The 17531-nt window shown below is 37.8% G+C and overlaps 1 protein-coding gene and 1 pseudogene across 4 annotated transcripts in view; one reads left to right on the top strand and one right to left on the bottom strand.

The window, feature by feature from the left end:
• TMEM116 (transmembrane protein 116) overlaps positions 1–17531 on the bottom strand; it is a gene marked incomplete at its 5' end in the record, with an annotated part of 118652 nt that overhangs the window by 94991 nt on the left and 6130 nt on the right. For all 3 annotated transcript variants that reach the window (XM_082641407.1, XM_082641406.1, XM_082641408.1), the window contains one exon: positions 15435–15566. In XM_082641407.1, the coding sequence (XP_082497533.1) occupies positions 15435–15566 (132 nt within the window). The remainder of the gene's footprint in view (positions 1–15434; positions 15567–17531) is intronic.
• LOC309815013 (ferritin light chain-like) lies at positions 4899–6108 on the top strand (annotated as a pseudogene). Its single transcript has one exon. The product of its transcript is annotated as a ferritin light chain-like (transcript).

Raw genomic sequence — 17531 nt, 5'->3', positions numbered from 1 at the left:
TCTAGGTCTCCACAAGGCACCAAGCTGAGCTCCCTGTGTTATAGAGCAGGTTCCCACTAGTTAGCTATTTTACACATGGTAGTGTATAAATGTCAATCCCAATCTCCCAATTCATCCCACTGCCATTCCCCCCTGCCGTGTCCACACATCCACTCTCTACATCTGTCTCTATTCCTGCCCTGCAAATAGGTTCATCTGTACCATTTTTCTAGATTCCACGTATATGAATTAACATATGATATTTGTTTTTCTCTTTCTGACTTATTTCACTCTGTATGACAGGAAAAGAATCTGAAAAAGAATAGATATGTGTATATGTATAACTGAATCACTTTGCTGTATACCTGAAACTAACACATCATTGTAAGTCACTTATACTCCAGTATAAAATTAAAATTAAAAAAAAAGAAAAGAAAATGGCTCTGCCTGTTTACCTAGGGCTGGTGGAAAACTATACTTAAGCCAGACTTGGAAAGTTTCAGGCTTCAGTGCTATTCAGTTTAAAAAGAGACTTCAGAGACAAGAGAGGTCTCACTGGGTGGTTAGAACTGTAACTCTTAAAAGAGGTGTTGAGGGAGTTCCCTGGTGTCCTAGTGGTTAGGATTCCTGGCTTTCACTGCTGTGGCCCAGATTCAATCCCTGGTCAGGGGACTGAGATCCCGCAAGCCGTGTGGCACGGCAAAAAAAAAAAAAAAAAAAAAAAAAAAGAGGCATTGAACTATATACAATGGAGTTCTGGTTTGATATTGACCAAGATTTCCTAATCTCTGATTCAGTGTACTTTCTACTATTCCTTTTTTCTAATGGATTGTACAGTTGGAGCATATTTTATCTTCTCATCGGCTCTCTTGGGCCTGTGAGCTTTTGGTAAATGATTGATTTCTTCTGTTTCAGTTCAGTGAAGTGGCATAAGGGTGCTGTGGCTATATCGAGCTAATTCTCTCTGACCAGCTCTGGCTTTCCTATAACTAGCCAAACATCTAGAACAGAACATCTAGGCAATTTCTGACCAATTTTGGGAGGAGGCACTAATGCCTCGACAGATCAGCACAGTCAACCTATCTTGTTAAGAGAAGTTTCTGCCTTATCAAACATATCTCTCCATAGGAAAGTATCAAAAATGAAGTTCTGAAACCTTGCCAAATGGAGAGATAAACTGAATCCACTTTCAGGACTAGGAAGAAGCAACTCTTGGTATAGGATGCAAGACTAACATACAGAAATCTGTTGCATTTCTTTACACTAACAATGAAGTATCAGGAATTCCCTGGCAGTCCAGTGGTTAGGACTCAGCACTTTCACTGCTGAGGGCCTGGGTTCAATCCCTGGTCAGGGAGCTAAGATGCCAGAAGCAACACGTGGACATACATACATACATACATACATACATACATACATACATAAATAAACAAGTGTTCATCTGTTTAAAAAAAAAGCAATGAAGTATCAGAAAGAGAAAGTAAGAAAACAATCCCGTTTAAGGTCACATCAAAAAAATAAAATAAAATACCTAGGAATAAACCTGACCAAGGAGGTGAAAGACCTATATACTGAGAATTATAAAACACTGATAAAGGAAATTGAAGATGATTCACAGAAATAGAAAGATATCCCATGTGCTTCGATTGGAAGAACTAATATTGTTCAAATGGCCATACTACCCAAAGCAATCTACAGATTTAATGCAATCCCTATCCAATTACCCATGACATTTTTTACAGAACTACAACAAATAATCCTAAAATTTCTATAGAACCACAGGAGACCCAGAATTGCCAAAGGAATCCTGAGGAAAAAGAACAAAGCTGGAGGCATAACCCTTCCAGACTTCAGAAGATACTACAAAGCTATAGTAAACAAACAGTGTGGTACTAGCACAAAACCAGATGTATGGATCAATGGAACAGAATAGAGAGCCCAGAAATAAACCCACACACCTACAGTCAATTAATCTTCAACAAAGGAGGCAAGAATATACAACGGAGTGTATAATTCAGCCAGTGGTGCTGGGAATGCTAGACAGCCCACATGTAAATCAGTGAAGTTAGAACACTCCCTTACCCCCTACACAAAAATAAACTCAAAATGTCTTAAAGACTGAAATATCAGATATGACACCATAAAACTCCTAGAAGAGAACATAGGCAAAACATTCTCTGACATAAATCGTAACAATTTTTTCTTAGGTCAGTCTCCCAAGGCAACAAAAATAAAAACAAAAAATAAACAAATGGGACCTAATCAAACTTAAAAGCTTTTGCACAGCAAAGGAAACCATAAACGTAATGAAAACACAACCCACAGAATGGGAGAAAACATTTGCAAATGATGCGACTGACAAGGGATTAATCCAAAATATACAAACAGCTCATACAACTCAATAGCAAAACACCAAACAACTCATTCAAAAAATGGGCAGAAGACCTAAATAGACATTTCCCCAAAGAAGACACACAGATGGTCAACAGGCACATGGAAATGTGCTCAACACTGCTAATTATTAGAGAAATGCAAATCAAAACTACAATCAGGTACCACCTCACACAGATCAGAATGGCCATCATTAAAAAGTCAACAAATAGGGCTTCCCTGGTGGCGCAGTGGTTGGGAGTCCACCTGCCGATGTGGGGGACACGGGTTCGTGCCCTGGTCCGGGAGGATCCCACATGCCACGGAGTGGCTGGGCCCATGAGCCATGGCTGCTGAGCCTGTGCGCCCGGAGCCTGTGCTCCGTGACGGGGGAGGCCACAGCAGTGAGAGGCCCCAGCAGTGAGAGGCCCGTGTACTGTAAAAAAAAAAGGTCAACAAATAACAAATACTGGAGAGGGTACGGAGAAAAGTGAACCCTCCTACACTGTTGGTGGGAATATACACTGGTGCAGCCACTATGGAAAACAGTATGGTAGTTCCTTAAAAAACTAAAAACAGTTGCCATATCATCCAGCAATCCCACTCCTGGGCATATATCTGGACAAAACTCTAATTCAAAAATATACATGCACCCAAATGTTCACAGCAACACTATTTACAATAGCCAAGAAATGGAAGCAATCTAAATGTCCATCAACAGATGAATGGCTAAAGAAGATGTGGTATATATACACAATGGAATACTACTCAGTCATAAGAAAGAATAAAATAATGCCACTGGCAGCAACGTGGATAGACGTAGAAATTATCTTACTAAATGAAGTAAGTCAGAAGGAGGAAAACAAATACCATATGATATCACATTTTTGTGGAATCTAAAACGACACAAATGAACTTATTTATGAAAGAGAAATAGACTCACACACATAGAAAACTTATGGCTACCAAAGGGGAAAGGGGATGGGGGAGGGATAAATTAGGAGTTAGGGAATAGCAGATACAAACTACTGTATACAAAATAGATAAACGACAAGGTCCTACTATATAGCACAGGGAAGTATATTCAATATCCTTTAATAAACCATAATGGAAATGAATACGAAAAAGAATAGGTATATACATGTATAACTGAATCACTTTGCTGTACAGCAGAAATTAACACAACACTGTCAATCAACTATACTTCAATTTTTAGAAAAGAGAGAACATTGGACAACAACAATAAAAAAGAAAAGAGCCACGTTAAATAGTATTTTTTTTCCCTCCAAACTGGCAGAATTTATCAGGAGGAAATGCAACGGGGAATATTAAAAGTTTTACTTTAATCTGGAAGAACCTGGACATTTTTTTCTTTTCTAAAGGATAATTTAGACATTTACTAAGAATTATTTATATAATATATTCTCCTGAGTCTTCCAAGTTAACCCTGAATATCAAAAGGCTGAAGTTTTTTAGCATAATCTCAGTCCCTGAGCTTTATTTATGACATCTGTACCAAGCACCTGTGATTTAAAAAACACTTGATATTACAATAATAACACAATGAATCCTGGCCTAATGATCATCACATAGGTGGTTAAAAAATACACTTTATAGGGTTTCCCTGGTGGCGCAGTGGTTGACAATCCACCTGCCGATGCAGGGGACACGGGTTCGTGCACTGGTCCGGGAAGGTCCCACATGCCACGGAGCGGCTGGGCCTGTGAGCCATGGCCGCTGAGCCTGCGCGTCTGGAGCCCGTGTTCCACAACGGGAGAGGCCACAACAGTGAGAGGCCAGTGTACCGCATGAAAAAATAATACACTTTATGAACTTCACAAGAACAAACTGGGACTTCTACTTCTGGCCAAGATGGAGTGACAAGAACTGGATTTACCTTTCTGACAAACAAAAAAACCCTGACAAAACATTTAAAACAATGGTTTTCAAGACACTAGATATCAGATAACAGAGGACAGTGATCTCTGAAACACGGGAAACATAACATGAACCATACAATCTCCTCAGCTTACCTCCTAGAGAGAATTTCCATGCTGCAGTACAGGAAGAGGAAACTAAGGAAGAACGTGGCAGACTCTGAGTTGAGGAGACAGACCAGAAAATCCAGGGAGACCAAGGCAGCTAGAGTTCATAGAACAGAGTGCCAGAGAGGAAAGAGATGCTCAGAGAACCCTAGAGATTTGCAGAGGGTCCTCCTGGAGTATTCAGCCAACTACTGATTGGTGCGCTTGCATAAGGAAACTACCCAAAGCTGGGAAAGAACCATCTAAAAGAAATAGAAGGAATGGTATCTAGAGATCACATAAGGCTAAGAATAGTGCCTGTTTGGCCGTGTGCTCGGCAGTCCCACGCATCTGTCTCTTGCTTCAACAGTGTTTGGACAGAACAGACCCAGGGATGCCCCTTGCGTCACCCTATGACCACCCTCCAACTTTTTTCCAGTTGCAACCTTCAGGATCAGCCACTCAGCTATCCTCGGAACCAGCCAACACCATTTTTTGAGCTTAACTCCTTATTACCGATCAACGATGAGCTCCCAGATTCATTAGAATTATTCCACTGAGGTGGAGGCCGCTGTCAACCGCCCGGTCAGCACGCATCTGCAGGCCTCCCATACCTTCCTCTCTCTGGGCTTCTATTTCAGCTGCGATGATGTGGCTTTGGAGGGTATGGGCCACTTTTTCTGAGAATTGGCCGAGGAGAAGCGGGAGGGCACCAAGTGTCTCTTGAAAATGCAAAACAAGTGCGGCAGCTGCGCCCTCTTCCAGGAAGTATAGAAGCCATCTCAAGATGAGTGGGGTAAAATCCAGGATGCTATGGAAGCCACAATTCTCATAGAGAAGAACCTGAGCCAGGCCCTTTTGGATCTGCATGTCCTGGGTTCTGCCCACACAGACCCCCACCTCTGTGATTTCCTGGAGAGCCACTTCCAAGACAAGGAGTTGAAACTCATCAGGAAGATGGGTGACCACCTAGCCAATCTCCACAGGCTGGCTGGTCCCCAGCTGGGCTGGGAGAGTATCTCTTTGAAAGGTTCACCCTCAAGCACGACTAGGAGCCTCCAGAGTCCAGTGGACTTTGAGGAGTCCCTCTGGTGTCAGGGCTTCTGCCTGAAGTCCCTCTCTGCACCCACTAGGCAGCTTTTAACCACCCTGGAGCCCTCTCCCATGCCTTGGACCAAATGGAAACAATAAAGCTTTTTGCAGGAAAAAAAAAAAAAAAGAATAGTGCCTGTTTCCACAACCAAGATTCAAAAAATTTAACAGAGCACAGGGCAGAGTACTCAGGAAGGTCTTGCCTCAACAGTGAGAAATAATTAGCCTGAGACTGAGCATTGCTCCAGACCTATGTAAAAAAATCATAAAAGCAAGACCTGAAAGATTCAAACTATTTCAAAGTAACTCAACTGCATCAAAGAAAAAAATCAAGAATTGTTATAGAAACAGAGAAATATCTCATATCCAAAAAGATAAAATTCACAACTTCTGGCATCCAATAAAAGATTGGATGCAGGGCTTCCCTGGTGGCGCAGTGGTTGAGAGTCCGCCTGCCGATGCAGGGGACATGGGTTCATGCCCCGGTCCGGGAAGATCCCACATGCCACAGAGCGGCTGGGCCTGTGAGCCATGGCCACTGAGCCTGCACGTCTGGAGCCTGTGCTCTGCAACGGGAGAGGCCACAACAGTGAGAGGCCCGCGTATCGCAAAAAAAAAAAAAAAAGATTGTATGCAAAGAGGAAGGAAAACATGACCCATACTAAGGAAAATAATCAATCAACTGAAACCTACCCAGAACTGAAACAGATGTTAGAATTAGCAGTAAAAGATAATAAAACAGTTATTATAACTGTATTGTATATTTTTAATAAGTTGAGACATGGAAAATATCTCTAGAAGAACTAAACTGAACTGTTAGATATAAAAACTAAAATGCATGAGATTTTTTAAATACACAGATTAGACACTGCAGAAGAAAAGATTAGTGAACTTGAAGGCATAGCAATAGAAAATATCCAAAATGAAAAACAGAGAAAAAAGAATCCAAAAACTGAACAAAAAAAGCATCAATAAACTGTGGGAAAGTTTCAGGCAGACCAAAATATAGATAATAGGAGGCCTGAAAGGAGTGGAAGTGGTGCAAAAGAGTGGAACAGAAAAACTATTTGAAGAAATAATGGACAAATAATTTCCAAATTTGATGATGATTATAAACTCATAGATACAAAAGCTTAATTAATTCCAAAACAAAAAATATGAAGAAAATAACATCAAGGCACATCACAATCAAATTGTTCATTTTTAAGAGAAAAACCTTAAAAACAGCCAATTTTTTAAAAAAGATATGTACACAGGAACAAAGATATGGATAATACCAGGTATGCTGGTGGAAACAATGCAAGCAAAAAGACATGGAGCAAATTTTGTGACTTAAATTTTATCAATCTAGAATTATGTACTCAGCAAATATACTCTCAAAAACAAAGGTGAAATAAAAACATTTTCAAACATCCAAAAGCAGATCCACAGTACAACAAATGTTAAATAATGTGCTTCAGGCAGAGGAAAAATGACACCAGATGGAAATCTGGATTTACACAAAAGAATGAAAAACACCAGAAGGGTTAGTATAAAAGATTTTTTCTTATTATTTAATCTCTTAATAACAACAGTTTGAGCAAAAAAAATAACAATGTACTGTGGGCTTTCTGATATATATAAAAGAAAAATGCATGACAACAACAGCGTAAAGTCCAGGAGGGGAGAAATGGCAGAATTCTGTTGTAAGATTCTCATCCTTCACATGTATGTGAAGAAATACGGTATCACTTGAAGTCAAACTGTGATAAGTTAAAATGTATACCATGAACCATGCAACATAACCTCTAAAGTAACACAACAAAGAGTTTTAGCTAATAAACCAAGAGGAGATAAAAGGTAATAATAAAATATAGTATATAAATCCAAATGGGGGCAGAAAAAAGAAGGAAACAGGAACAAAGGACAGAACAAATAGAAAACAAATAGCAAAATGATAGACTCAAATGCCACAATAAAATCAAATTAAATGTAACTGGTCTAAACACCACACTTAAAAGACAGCATTGAGAATTCCCTGCCAGTCCAGTGGATAGGACTTCACACTTTTAATGCCAGGGCCAAGTTCAACTTCTGGTCAGAGAACTAAGATGCTGCAAGCTTCGTGGTGCAGCCAAAAAAAAAAAGACAGCACTGTCAGACTGGATAAGATAGTAAGACCTAAATATATGCTACCTACAAGAAATGCACTTCATTTTTTTTAAAAGAAACTATTAAGCTCTTGTTTTATTATTATTATTATTATTATTATTATTATTATTTCCTTTTTTTGGCCATGCAGTATGTGGGATCTTAGTTCCCTGACCAGGGATTGAGCCATGCCCCCTGCAGTGGAAGCATGGAGTCGTAACCACTGGACCGCTAGGGAAGTACCAAGAAATGCACTTTAAATATAAATACACAATTAAGTTAAAATAAAAGATAAAGCATGCCAACAATAATCAAAAGAAAGTTGAAATGGCTATATAAATATCAGGAAAAATAGATTTTAGAGCAAAGAATACTACCAAGGATAAACAAGGTCATTTCATAATAGTAACTGGTTCACTTAATGAAGAGGACATAAAAATCCTAAATTTTTATGCCCCTTATAATAGAATTTCAAAATTCATGAAGCAAAAACTAATAGAACTACAAGGAGAAACAGAAAAATCCACAATTATTGTCACAGATATCAATATCTCTCACTTACTAATGAATACAATAAGTAGACAGAAAATTGGCAAGAATTTAGTAGACTTGAACAACACTATCAACCAATTTGACATGATCAACATTTAGAACAGTTGCATACAGAACACTTGTCAAGATGGATCATATTCTGGGTCACAAAATAAGTCTTAATAATTTCAAAAGCATACAAAGTATGTTTTCTGGAAATAAATCACACTATTGTTGTGTAAGTATCTGACATTAAGCTTTTTGATTGCCAAGGAAGGCATTCATTACAAAAGACTTGTAATAAATATGTTACAAACAAAGCTACTTGTAAGCTGCATTCAGTACAGAGTTATTTTAGTAAATGGAAGTGATATCCATTCAATGGCACTTGTAATAAAGAAGCTACTAACAGAGCTACTTGAAAGCTGCGTTCAGCACAGTGTTCATGCAGTGCATGTAAAGGATATATATTCCATTAATGCATTTAGTGAAGTGGTTAAGAAGACTTGTAATAAAGATGTTTCTAACAGAGCTTACTTACTCAGTTCAGCACAATGTTATTACAGTGATTAGAAGCAATACCCATTCTGTAATGCATGTAGTAAAATGTTTAAGAAAACTATAATAAACAGGTTTCTAACAGGAAAAAAAAAGACATCTATCTCAAACATATTGCCAGCTGTAAGACACAGCTACTAGAAAGACAACCAGATAAGGATTTAGGCTATCCCCACTCACAAAGGTCTCTCTTTCAGACAGTCCTGAGTAACCAAGATTAACTGACCACTGAGTGATCCACTTCTCCCTTCCCTTACCTTAATTCCTACTCTTAGGCTGTAAATTAGCCAATGAAGAGTAAACCTTCAAAACCCTAGACACTCCAACCTCAAACACTAGCAAAAGTAGAGCCCAAAGTCCATGCTTTCTCTCTACCCATAACCTCACTGTGTGGCTCTCAGGCATCTCAGTGCACACAGAACGTTCTCCAAGATAGATCACATGCTAGGCCACAAAAAAAGTCTCAACAAATTTAAGAGTACAGAAATTAGGACTTCCCTGGCGGTCCAGTGGTTAAGAATCCGGCTTCCTATGCAGGGGATGTAGGTTTGATCCCTGGTCGGGGAACTAAGATTGAACATGCCGTGGGGCAACTAAGCCCACATGCCACAACTACTGAGCCTTTGTGCTCTGGAGCCCATGCGCCAGAACTAGAGAGAGAAGCCTACATGCCACAACTAGAGAAGCTCGGGCACCTCAACGAAGAGCCTGTGTGCTGCAACGAAAGATCCCACATGCTGCAACAAAGATCCCACGTGCCACAACTAAGACCCGACACAGCAAAAATAAATAAATAAATACTAAAAAGAAAAAAGAAATTATATCAAGCAGTTTTTCTGAACAGAATGATACAGAACTAGAAATCAATTATAGGAATAAAAATGGGAAAAACACAAACACATGGAGACTGAATAACATGCTACTAAAAAACAATTGCATCAATAAAGAAATCAAGGAAGAAAGAAAATAACTCAAGACAAATGAAAATAAGAACACAAATTCCAAAATCTACAAAAGGCAAAAAAGTAGTTCTAAGAGGGAAATTTATATTGATACAGGCTTACCTTAAGAAAGAAGAAAAATCTCAAATAAATAACCTAAACTACCATCTAATGGCATTAGAAAAAGAACAAAAAAAACCCAAAGTCAGCAGAAGGAAGGAAATAATAAAGATCAAAGAGGATATAATAAATGAGAGAGCAAAAAGAAAAAATAGAAAACATCAATGCAACCAAGAGCTGTTTTTTTGAAAGGATAAACAAAACTGATAGGCCTATAACCAGGCTCATTAATGGAGAGAGAGGACCCAAATAAGCAAAATAAGAAATGAAAGAGGAGAAATTACAACTCATATCACAGAAACCTAAAAAAAATAATAAAAGAATACTACATATAGTTATATGCCAACACACTGGACAATTGAGAAGAAACGGATAAATTCCTAGAAACATACAATCTTCCAAGACTGAATCAAGAAGAAACGGATTACCTAAATAGATTGATCAATAGTAGTGAAATTGAATCAGTAATCCAAAAACTCCCAGCAAAAGAAAGTCCAGGGGGCTTCCCTGGTGGTGCAGTGGTTGAGAGTCCGCCTGCCGATGCAGGGGACGCGGGTTCGTGTCCCGGTCCGGGAAGATCCCACATGCCACGGCGTGGCTGGGCCCGTGAGCCATGGCTGCTGAGCCTGCGCGTCTGGAGCCTGTGCTCCACAATGGGAGAGGCCACAACAGTGAGAGGCCCGCGTATTGCAAAAAAAAAAAAAAAAAAAGAACAAGACTAGGATGCCCACTCTCACCACTTTTATTCAACATAGTATTAGAAGTCCTAGCCACAACAACCAGACAAGAAAAACAAATAAAAGGATTCCAAATTAGAAGGAAAGAAGTAAAACTGTCGCTATTCACAGATGACATGATACTACATATACAAAACCCTAAAGTCTCCACCAAAAAACTGTTAGACCTCATCAATGAATTCAGTAAAGCTGCAGGACACAAGATTGATATACAGAAATCTGTTGTTTTCTATACACTAATAAAGAACTATCAGAAAGAGAAAGCAAAAAAAAAAAACCAATTCCATTTAAAATATCATCAAAAAGAATAAAATACCTAGAAATAAACTTAAATAAGAAGGTGAAAAACCTATATTCTTAAAGCTACAAAACGCTGAAGGAAATTTTAGATGATACAAAGAAATGGAAAGACACACCATGTTCATGGATTGGAAGAATTAATATTGTTAAAATGTCCATAGTATCCAAAGCAATCTACAGATTCAATGCAATCCCTATCAAAATATTCATGACATTTTTCACAGAATGAGAACGAATAATCCTAAAATTTATATGGAACCACACAAGACCCCAAATAGCCGAAGCAAACTTGAGAAAAAATAACAAAGCTGGAGGTATCACATTCCCTGACTTCAGACTATACTACAAAGCTACAGTCATCAAAACAGTATGGTACTGGCACAAAAACAGGCACATAGATCAATGGAACAGAATAGTGAGCCCAGAAATTAACCCACACATTTATGGTCAATTAATCTGTCAAAAGAGGCAAAAATATACAATGGGAAATGACACTCTTCAATAAGTGGTGCTGGGAAAACTGGAGAGCTACGTGTAAAAGAATGATTTTAGAACATCTCATCACACCGTATACAAAAATAAACTCAAAATGGATCAAAGACCTAAGTGTAAGACAGGAAACCATAAAACTCTTAGAAGAAAACAGAACAGAACACTCAAACAGAGTGTTCTGTCAAACAGAACACTCTTTGACATAGCAACGTTTTTGGGGATCAGTCTCCTCATGCAAAGGAAACAAAGGCAAAATAAACAAATGAGACCTAATTAAACTTGAAAGCTTTTGCATAACAAAGAAAACCACTGACAAAATGAAAAGACAACGTATGGAATAGGAGAAAATATTTGCATATGATATGTCTGATAAGGAGTTAATATCCAAAATATATAAACAGCTCAAACAACTCAATATCAAAAAACCAAACAATCAAATTTAAAAATGGGCAGAAGACCTGAATAGACGTTTTTCCAAAGAAGACATACAGATGGCCAACAGGCACACAAAAAATTGTTCAACACTGCTAATTATCAGGATAATGCAAATAAAAACCACAATGAGATACTGTCTCACACCTGTCAGAATGGCTGTCACCAAAATGACCACAAATAACAAATGTTGTTATGGATGTGGAGAAAAGGGAACCCTAGTACACTGTTCTTGGGAATGTAAGCTGACTCAGTCATTCTGGAAACCAGTATGGAGGTTCCTCAAAAAACTAAAAATACAACTACCATATGATCCAGCAATTTCCCTCCTGAGTATATATCCAAGAAAAAGAAAACACTAATTTGAAAAGATAGGCACCCCAATCTTCACAGCAGCATTATTTAAAATAGCCAAGATATGGAAGAAACCTAATTGTCCATCAACAGATGAATGGATACAAAATATGTGGTACATATATACAATGGAATTACTCAGCCATAAAAAAGAATGAAATTTTACCATTTGCAACAACATGGATGGAACAGGAGAGTATTATGCTTAGTGAAATAAGTCAGAGAAAGACAAATACTGTATGTTATTTACCTATATGTGGAATCTAAAAAATAAAACAAATAAATATAACAAAACAGAAACAGATTCACAGCTATACCTAATAAACAAGTGGCTGCCAGTGGGAAAAAGGATGGGGGAGGGGCAAGAAACAGGTAGAGGATTAGGAGGTACAAGCTACTATGTATAGAATAAATAAGACACAAGGATATACTATAAAGCACAGAGAATATTATAAAATATAGAATATTTTATAATAATTTTAAACAGTATAATCTATTAAAAAATTGAATCGCTATGTTGTACACCTGAAACTAATATTATAAATCAACACCTTAATAAATAAAAAAAAAGAAATTCTGACACATGCTACAACATGGATGAACTTTGAAGACATTAAGCTCAGTGAAACAAGCTAGACACAAAAGGTCAAACACTGTATTATTTTACTGATATGAGGTACCTCGAGTAGTCAAATTCATAGAGACAGAAAGTAGAATGGTGGTTACCAGAGGCTGGAAGGTAGGAGAAATGGAGAGGTATTGTTTAAAGGATACAGAGTTCTTCAGTTTGGGATAATAAAAATTTCTGAAGGTGAACAGTGGTAATAGTTGCACAACAATGTGAATGTATGCTGCTGAACTGTACACTTAAACATGGCTAAGACATTAAACTTTATGTTATGTATTTTTACCACAACTTTCAAAGTTTTAATGATTAAAACGGTAAATTTTATGTTACATGTATTTTACCACAATTTAAAAAAATAAAATTAACTGACTAAATAAATAAGCTACTGTGTTTAAGCACTCTACAGCCCATCCCTCCCACTGCTTACAAACAAAAACTCTGGAAAAAATATAAAAATCAACTACTTGAGGACTCTGAAAAATAAAAAAAAAAAGCAAGTGGATTACAGAAGGGAGTCAAATGTGGAGAAGTGAACTGCAAGAAATGTTTCCCAAACTTTTTCTCTTTTTCTCTCTCACAGTTTTGCCTCAAGCGTGTACCCCAATCGTGAGGCTGCTCAATGTAGGCACCTAAAACTCTAATAAAATCCCATCTTTTAGCCTATAGAAACTAGAGAGGGGCTTTCTTCAGGCAGGAAAGTGTGGGGGGAATCCCAGAAATGATAGAGCCAGAAAAGAAGATGCCCTAATTCTGTGTGTGATTCCATACAAGTCCCAGCCTCACCCCTGCACCATGCATGCACATGACAGTCCCAAACCAGCACAGCCAAGGCTTAGAGAATTAGACTAAGATCTGAACCACTGCCTAAAGATGATGAGACAAAAATTACATTCTATATACAAAGGACAGAAAGATGTCACTCATTCTCATGGGAGAAGACCAATTTAGAAGTGAGCCAGATATTGGAAACATCCAACCAATATTTTTAAAAACAACTATTACAATGCATCCAGTCTATGAAGTTAAGGAAAAAATACTTGAAACAATTTGGCAGGGGGGTGATAGAAATAGGAATGTTTATTATCTTGATTGTGGTGATGATTTCATACATATGTAAAAAATGTACACTTTAAATACATGTAGTTTATTAAATATATAGCTCAATAAAGTTCAAAAAAATAAAGTAACTTTAATCACATCTGTGCCAAGCACAAGGTAAATATTATTAATGACTATTTTACAGATCTAGGAGACTGAAGTTCAGAAAGATTAAGTACTTGCATAAGATTACCAAGTTAATCAGGTCCAAGATTCCAATGCAGATTTTTTTTTTTACTTCCAAGACTATAATATTATTATTCAGATACAATATGGGTTTTTATTATTATCTGAGAAAACAATACAGCCTTAACTCTATTTAATTTATGAGGTTATTATCAGGATTGAGTAAAGTACGTCTCTAAGATATTTAAATTTATATGAGGGACTTCCCTGGTGGCACAGTGGTTAAGAATCTGCCTGCCAGGGCTTCCCTGGTGGAGCAGTGGTTGGGAGTCTGCCTGCCGATGCAGGGGACACAGCTTCGTGCCCCGGTCCGGGAAGATCCCACATGCCGCGGAGCGGCTGGGCCCGTGAGCCATGGCCACTGAGCCTGAGCGTCCAGAGCCTGTGCTCCGCAACGGGAGAGGCCACAACAGTGAGAGGCCCACGTACCGAAAAAAAAAAAGAAAGAATCTGCCTGCCAATGCAGGGGACACGGGTTCAAGCCCTGGTCCGGGAAGATCCCACATGCCGCGGAGCAAATAAGCCCATGTGCCACAACTACTGAGCCTGCATACCACAACTACTGAAGCCCGTGCGCCTAGAGCCTGTCTCCGCAACAAGAGAAGCCATAGCAATGAGAAGCCTGCACACCACAACGAAGAGTAGCCCCCACTCGACACAGCTAGAGAAATCTTGCGCACAGCAACGAAGACCCAATGCCTAAATAAATAAATAAATAAAAATTAAAAAACCCACACACGTGTTTAAAAAAATCAATAAATCTATATAAGATAGGTAACACATTATTAGTACATAGATTTTATACCACTAATTACATATTAGTATTTTCCTACTAAATTAAAACAAATTTCCCCTCTAGTAACAAATCCCAGAGGAAGCATCCAGCAGTGAGTAGACTGCATATTAACCTCTACTTTTTTCACATCCCAAGTCTCAGAAACATTATATACTGATGGTACTATGTGGGTTAATCCATTGATAAAATCTATGAAAGATATATAACTCATATATAATCATATGTAGTATTTCCAAAAGTTAATGTTTATTAATATAATAAAAAACATGCAATAATCTCAAAAGATGTAGAAATATATTCCATTACATGGAAATATGGTCACACTATGTTGAATAATAGAAGCGGATTACAAAAAGTATTAATGTGTTATTTGCTCTAAAATGCATACACCTACAGAGAAGAAGACTGGAAATATATAATATACATAAAATATTAAAGAATGATTATATCTGGGTGATTTTAATTATCTTTCTGCTTCTCTGAATTTCCCAAATTTTCTGTAATAAATAAGTAGTTTTTTAATGGGGAAAAACAATAAAAGCTATTGTTTCAAAGTGTAACAATAAACAAAAGGGTCCTGCTTCCCAGGATGGATTATCTTCACTTCTTATTTAAATCAGCGTGTGCCTTTCGTACAAGGTACTATCACAATCTAGTAGCACTCACCTGTCCAACTGCTTGCAAGTTATAGCAGACAATGTCCTTATTGGCTGCTGAAGTTCCATAGAGAAGTGCCTCAATGAGCCAGTATATCCCCAGGAGGAGGTCAGAGAAGCTCAGATAAACGAGTGGCCTTATCTGTAAAGGAATAAAATTCATAATTTCAAAAATGATATAGACAGGAGAATGTAACAATTAATTACTTTTATGTTTTACCCTTCTAGTAGAAAACTGGGCATAATTTTTCTGGGGCCTCTGCTATTGGTTGACTGCAGAATATAAAAGAATACTCCAGGTAGGAAGTAATCTGTAATCACAACTATCCCAACTGTTCTGGAACCAGAGTACTCATGGAAGTATTAGCATTGGAACTTCTTCCTCAAGCAAACAGTGAAAAGATGAGAAATTTTGTGATGGAGACATACCACACATGGGAAATTTTAAGTGCTCTAGCTGCACAGCCAACATCTTCTAACAATAAGAAATGAGATTATCACCTGAGTGTTTTAGGATATGGTTGAGAACTCAAAGAAAATGAAAACAGGTATTTTTTTAATCTTCATAGAGTTTAATTTGCATTTTTCTTTTTTTCTTTATTGAAGTATAATTGGCAAATAAAACTGCAAGATAAAGTATACGTGATGATTTGATGTACATATACATTGTGAAAGGATTTCCCTCAAGTTAATGAACACATCCATCACCTCACATATTTTACCTTTTTGCATATGTGTGTGAGAACATGTACGTTCTATTCTCTGAGCAAATTTCAATTGTACAATAGTGTTATCAACTATTATCACCATGTTATGTACTAGATCCTAAGACCTTATTCATTTCACAGGTTTTCATATCAATGAAAGTCAAAGTGGAGGAAAATATCAGCATGAATTGTATATGTTGTCTTTCAATTTCTATCTGCAGTGCTGAAGTCTGTCTTTCTCATTTTCTAGTATCCTTCTCCTTTTGGCCTCCCCAATCCCACTTTCCTGGTAATAGTTTTGGCCCCTCTGTAGAGAAAATTATAATATGTTTATTGAAAGACACCAAAGATCTAAGGTGAAGAAATATACCATGCTCATGGACTGTAAGATCCAATGTTATGAAAATGTCAGTTCTCCTTAAATTGATACACAGATTAAATGCAATCTCAATTATGTATCAACATATCTTCTTGTGGAATTTGACAAAGTTGGCTCTAAATCTGATATTGAAATACAAAATATCAAGTTAACTATGACAACAGAAGAAAAAGGAGGAGGACGACTTGTCCTACACATATCAAAACAATATAAAGCTGGACACAGTATAAAGCAGATGCAGTGGTACTAGCCCAGAGATGGACAAATAGACCAATGGAACAGAATAGAGAGCCCAAAACAAGCCTAAGCATATATATATATAAATGGGTTTTTAAAAAATGTTTATTTATTTTTTATTTTTGGCTGCACATGGGCTTTCTCTAGTTGCAGCAAGTAGGGGCTACTCTTCATCGCAGTGCGTGTGCTTCTCATTGTGGTGGCTTTTCTTGTTGCGGAGCATGGGCTCTAGGCGGGTGGGCTTCAGTGGTTGTGGCACGTGGGCTCAGTAGTTGTGGCTCACGGGCTCTAGAGCGCAGGCTCAGTAGTTGTGGTGAACAGGCTTAGTTGCTCTGTGGCATGTGGGATCTTCCCGGACCAGGGCTCGAACCCATGTCCCCTGCATTGGCAGGTGGATTCTTAACCACTGCGCCACCAGGGAAGCCCCTATAAACTACTGATATATGATAGAGGTGGCTTTTTAGATGAATGGAGAAAGAACAGTCTTTTCAAAATGTGGTACTAGAACAACTGGGTATCCATATGGATAAAAATTAAATTGGGCCCCTACTTTCTACCTCACACGCTCAAAAATCGGTCCCAACTAGTTTAAAGACCTAAACGTGAAAGACAACATTTATAAAGGTTTTTTTAAAGATAATATAGGACAATGTCTTTAATTACTGGTTAGGGGATGTTTTTCCTAAGCAAAACACAAAAAGATCTAAAAGAAATAGTTGAAAAATTTGCCCACATTCAAATGAAAAACGTCTGTGTCAAAAGACACCATAAAGAAAGTGAAGGG

Source organism: Mesoplodon mirus (assembly GCF_964341445.2).
Source record: "Mesoplodon mirus genome assembly, chromosome: 13".
Lineage (NCBI taxonomy): Eukaryota > Metazoa > Chordata > Mammalia > Artiodactyla > Ziphiidae > Mesoplodon > Mesoplodon mirus.
This window is presented reverse-complemented; position numbering and strand designations above follow the sequence as displayed.